This window comes from Saccostrea cucullata, unplaced genomic scaffold (genome assembly GCF_032062105.1).
Source record: "Saccostrea cucullata isolate Sc308-1 unplaced genomic scaffold, CSIRO_AGI_Scuc_v1 ctg1829, whole genome shotgun sequence".
NCBI classification, from domain to species: domain Eukaryota; kingdom Metazoa; phylum Mollusca; class Bivalvia; order Ostreida; family Ostreidae; genus Saccostrea; species Saccostrea cuccullata.
In genome coordinates this window covers 144,545-150,465 of record NW_026920841.1, presented here as the reverse complement: position 1 = coordinate 150,465, position 5,921 = coordinate 144,545, and the positions used below count along the sequence as shown (strand labels likewise).

Here is a 5,921-nt window from a genome sequence, read left to right as displayed (position 1 = left end):
CTCAAAACCGGAAGTGACTTTTTGAAATTTTAGACAGCATTCTGATAGAGTTTATTATCGTCTATAATGTCTGAAAATTTGAGCAAAATCCATTGAGAAATGAGTGAGATATGAGGCCTCAAAGTTGGCGTCTAGGAAGAAAAAAAAAAAGAATAATAAGAATAATCTTAATCATCAGAATCAGTAGAAGGTCTTCCGTTGGAAACGGAAGACCTTAATAATCTACCATATACACACTTAATGCACTCTATTATTCTAGATTTAAAAACCATTATTAGCATTGAACAAACACAATTAAATCATTGCACTTCTATTTTTAACAAGAAAAACCCTAAAAGCAACTGCTTTTATTTTAATGTTAAAGTGGTAACTGAAAGTTTTTTTCTTCAATACGTCATTATAATTTCGGGAAAGATATATGTATATAAACAGCATTTTTATTGGTTGCATCGAAAAGGATTATTTAATGATGTGCTAGTCGTGTCTAGGACGTCTAATGTTCGAGAACCCGTGAATAGTACCTCATTTAAAGGTTTCAAATCAAGCTACAACACATTTCAAATAACCACTTATTGATTTACCAGCGCTCTATAAAGTTTACAGAAACATGGCGACTGAATGCAAAATACCCAAGTTGTGCCTGGAGGAAGCGCATTGTGTACCTGAAGAAAATGTAACAGCTCAGAAAAATGAACCACAACTACATTTCCTTCCTACCGACGTCATACTAGAGGTAGAGGGTCGGGATATATACGTCAACAAACAGGTGTTAGCGGACCACTCACGTGTGTTTAAGGCCATGTTTGAATCGGACTTCACTGAAAAACACAAAGAAAGGATATCATTGCCAGAGAAGAAATATGCTGACTTTGTGAATTTATTATACACGTTTTATTACCCGGAACGTGAAGATCTCATAACAGGTAAAGATAAGAGGGAGAGGGAGGAGGGTCACGATCGGTGGACTTAAGAAGAAGAGAAAATTAATTTCAACGATAATTATTATGAACTGTTTGTTATACTTTGTCTAGTATACCAATTAAACTGAATATAAGCACTATAAACTTAATATACCACTTTATCTAATCCATATTATTGAAAAAAAACTTCTAAGGACATGAATGTACTAGATGAAAATATCTTGAATTTATTGTTTAGTATATTAAAAAACACAAATGAAAATGTAAATATATGCAATTTATCATTAAGCCATATGTTGACTGACATTTTTCATACTTGGTAGACATTAAATTGTCGACGTATTTTTTCCGATCATGACAAGGAGACTGTTACGCACACATCGGCACCCTCTCCAACACACACACACACACACACACACACACACTCACACCCTAGGGCGTTACTATATCCTCTCGAACTCCGTTGTGATGGGATAATAAATAAAACGGGTATAACTGTTACAGTAAATATGTTACACATGTATCAGGAAGTTTACGTATTTCCTGAATCTTAAGAAATGCATGGAATTCTTATTCTGCTTAGGGAATACAGGTATTTACTAATTTCAGTTAGGAAATACACGTACTAGTATTTACTGAACTTTTCAATACTTTTTATACATATTTATTGAACGTGTTTTGGTGGGAAAATTCAAAATATGAAAAGATGCACAGTACATTCAATGTTCATGTCAGTTAGCATACCATATTTGAATGAATAATATTTGAAATAAACCTTTATTATGAATTTATAAAAATGTATTATTTATAAATATAAACCCCCTCAAAAAAAAACAAAAACATAATGATACTCTGCTTTTATTTTCTGGAATGGATTTTCTATATCACAACATACTTTATCTGTTTTTACATTTTCATGGTATTCTTAATTCATAATTGAGAATATAATTCAAAAATTGTTTGATTGATTGAAACAGACTTTTTCCCAAATCAAACATAATCTTTTTCGATTACTATTGAAAATGTTTATTGAAAGGCCCATGTTGCTCTTATCGCCACAATGTGCACGTTTTTAAAGTGTGCATATTGATATGAATTTATTGTGAAATATACTTTAGAAAGGAAGTTTTTATGATATCGATTAATTTTTCACACCGTCTCTTGTAGATAAGGTGCATGGACACAGATTTAAAGTTAAACATTTTCTGTATAATATTACGACACATATATACGTAACGGTATTTTAATAGCATTTCACACAAAAATAAATAAAAAATCTTATTTTATTTAAAAACAGGAAAATTGGCAATCTTGTTGAATTGTGGCTTTTTCTGATAAATATTTAAAGACATCGATACGCGTTCATAATAAGGGGATAAATGAGTTACCAGAAGAGCAAAATTAGTTTTTTGTCTTATATAAAAGAAAAATTGAAAAAAAAATTGATTAAAGATGCCCATGTGTGTGTCTGCAAGGAACACAAACATTATAGGAATTAGATGCTCGAGTTGCAAACCGTGTGTGAAAAACTAATTTACAAGTTGTAACGTATTGTTTCACCCGAAACAACGTTATTTGACTTCATAATATAGACTTATATATTCATATATCTGATCAATGTAATTAAGAGTGAATGTAAATTATAGTTATCGACCAAGATATTTCTGGAACTGGGGGTCCCTGACCCAACCTGTCAAAAGGGCGCTCATATTTCTGTCCGTATGGGTGAAACAGCGACAAAGAAATATATTTTTACATCTGGCTATTGAGGAGAAATAATCTTGCGAGATAGTGGATCCAACACATATCTTTGGTGTAGAAAGAACCTTTGTGAACTGCAACTTTGGACTAGCAACCCAGATGTCAGGGGAGAGCTTCCGCATAAATGGGAGGGGGCAAATAACTCTTAAACAAAATAATGGATAAATCACTCTCTATTAAATGTTGTTTAAGCAAAACATTTGTAAGGAAAGATAGAAGAAAAGTTAAAGATATAACAAATGCAGAGCTACACAGACATGTTTCTCAAAAACTTGAAAACGTGTACGAAAGAGCGAATTTTCACTTCTGTATAGTATGCAATCGACGTCGATGTAAATTTTACAGGGAACAAAGATCGGAGGCAACAAAACCTGAAACATCCTCTGTACAAATTAAAGACAATGATTCGCAAACATCAAAGACTAGTCTGGCAAGCCCAAAGCAAAAATGCTAATCAATCACTCAGACTAGTTTGTCCCATAATAAGTGTTAGTTTTGCAAAGGCACTGACGATTTGTAAAACATCAGAAAAGAGATAAGGCTGAAAACATTTTGTGATAATGGGATGTTGATTCCTGATGGGGAGAGATGTTGCAAGCGTCACCTTAAGGATGATGGGGTCAATGCTGACGTATTGAAAAGGCTGTTGCCAACATTACATCAGACTTTACTAATTTCAATAGAACTGAAATTACAAGCATGCTAAATAGCTTGATGGAGAAATGCAGAGAGAGAGAAAAAATGGTGTAGACTTTGATGATCCAGCAGCACTATCTGATGAAGATTATTACAATTTGACCTGCGTCACCAAGGCTCAAATTGAAAAACGTTGCTCTTACTTGACACCGGTTAGAGACTCTAATAACAGGTCATGAAGAACATGCTTGGCTTTGTTATTGACAAAATTAAGACCTGAAATTCATGAAGTGTTCTAAGTAGCATGTTTCAAATTAAAATTTATTGCAAGTGCAAGGGATGTCTCGATGGAACATTTTGTTCCCAAGTATTTAGGATTTGAACACATTACACGTAAGGATTTCACTTCAGAGCACACGAAACCCTTTGCTCAACATCTTCTTGCAGATGGGAGACAGATTTCTATTCTTTTATTAAATGACACATATATTTATATTCAAACAAGTGGTAATTTCTCTTTTCAAAGACAACCATTCAGCGGACATAAACACACACCACTGGTAAAGCCAATGATGATTGTTGGAACCGATGGGTACATTCTTGCTGTTTAACGGCCTTATCTAGCTGATGGACGGAACAATGGTGCTGAAATTTTAAAGAGTAACATTGAACATTTGGTTAGAGAGATGATCTTTTAGTTGTTGACAGGGGCTTTCGGGATTCCATTGGGTTTCTCGATTCTTTCGGAATCAACAATGAGATGCTAGATTATCTTTCTCGAGGTTCCAAACAACACATGACAGAGAAGGCAAACCACTCCCCGATATGTAACAAAAGTAAGATGAGTCGACAAATGGTCGAATAACAAATGAAAGCATTACATCAGGTATTTCCATACTGTCAAATCAAATGAATAGGGAATTATGTGAGAATAGTATGTGCTGTTGTCAATGCTTTCCGGCCACCTTTGGTACGTGAAGAAAACAATGATATCACTCTTGCAAACACAATGAAAGTCCTCTCGTATACTTCAAATGAGTTACAAAAGTTACAAAACTTTCCACATTTGACTGAAATTGACTTATAAAAGCGTTGACCCTCGAAGTGTACCAAATAACCCAGGCAAAATCTTATATCCAGGAACACTTGCCTCCAGGTTGAACCTATACAGCTGTATAGATTGTTCGCATTCGCTATGCATTTTATTGTAATTATGTAAAGCTGGTATTGAAAAATCACCATGTTTACCATCCTCGTTTGTCGTACCCTTGCAAAGTATTTATGAATGACGAATAAAGAGCGTACACATTTTTTTTGTAATAATTTTAAAGCTTTCAACGCAGAGAGTCACTTAAGGGGAAACATAACTTTAAAAGAAGTATTTGTGCAACTTTAACATTATTTTATGTCCTCTGATAATGTTTGCTTGATTTTATTCTGTTACTCATATAAAATATTCAACAAAATTATTATGAATCTTCTAAACCGTCTAAAGCACTTTTAGAGAGACTCTTTAGAAACCCCCGAGTCACGTAATTATTAAAAGCTGGTTTAGCAAATAAATTTATGAAATATGACAGAAGTGACATTAATCAGTATTATTAAACACACTTGAAATTTATCATGAGCCGAAAATGGCCTCATCGAAACCTCCACTTCAAATGCGAAATATTTCTAAAAATGTTTGTCGATCCACCGCTAGAAACGGTGTAAACAAAATTGAAGCCTATACTTTTGTGGAATATGTTACTTGTACTGAACAAAACAATTTCTGTTCCAGATAAAACGGTATTGAAGATAACTCCACTGGCCGAGGAATATCAGATTTCAGTGGTCAAGAATAAATGCGAGAAATTTCTCGAAGAGGTTTGCAAAAGCACCGCTAGAGATGTAGACAAGCACATTGAGACATCTACTCTCGTGGAATATACTGCTTGTGCTGAACAATTTAACATGAAATTTGTACTTCCCTCTGCCATCCAATTATGTGCGGAGTGCCCAACAGAGTCTTTAAAGCGAGCAGGAATCGAGATTAAGCTTACTGGGGATTTACGGAAAAGTATTTCGGATTGTCGAAATTCTTTAATGGAAAAAGAATTGAAGCCGTACCTTGATGCAGGTATTACATCTTGAAAAGTTATTTCTTTTTCCGTTGAAAATGCAGTATATTACATCAGTTTCATTATGTATAAAATTGTCTTTCTAGGTTCAAGAACAGATTTTTTAAAAATTGCAGTGTTGCTGTGGGACTCTCAAAGCTCAACTGAGAAAAGAAAATACGAGGACAGTCTCGTTAGTTTTTGTAAACATCAATCGGGGTCGAGTTCATCACAGCCTTCTGCTATATCCTTACACGTACTCCTTGGATACATCATTGCTGCTGAAAGATTTAATCTGAGAAAACTCTTGGAGGCAGCGATAGACCTTGCATCTAGATGTAGTTATAAGAAATTGAGAAAAGACGAAAGATACCAAAGAATTACAGATTCGTCTAGAACTAAAATACTTGTAAAAAGAATGGAATTATTTGAGGATGAGTTTGATAGCTGGAGGAGAGAAATATCAGAATCAAGATATAACGAAAACTATAACAAAATACAATAA

General features: G+C 34.0%; 1 protein-coding gene across 1 annotated transcript; it reads left to right on the top strand.

The window, feature by feature from the left end:
* Positions 1–570: 570 nt before the first annotated feature.
* Positions 571–5,921, top strand: LOC134258472 (BTB and MATH domain-containing protein 42-like). The gene is made up of 3 exons (XM_062741036.1): positions 571–923; positions 5,098–5,436; positions 5,524–5,921. The coding sequence occupies exons 1-3, from the start codon at positions 608–610 to the stop codon at positions 5,919–5,921; spliced, it is 1,053 nt and encodes a 350-aa protein (XP_062597020.1). The 5' UTR covers positions 571–607.

What these genes read in the sequence shown, in the direction of transcription:
- LOC134258472 (XM_062741036.1), top strand. Translation starts at nt 608, where the DNA reads ATGGCGACTGAATGCAAAATACCCAAGTTGTGCCTGGAGGAAGCGCAT. An exon ending in ACGTGAAGATCTCATAACAG is followed by an intron (nt 924 to 5,097) that starts GTAAAGATAAGA and finishes TTTCTGTTCCAG; the next exon opens with ATAAAACGGTATTGAAGATA. An exon ending in GAAGCCGTACCTTGATGCAG is followed by an intron (nt 5,437 to 5,523) that starts GTATTACATCTT and finishes TTGTCTTTCTAG; the next exon opens with GTTCAAGAACAGATTTTTTA.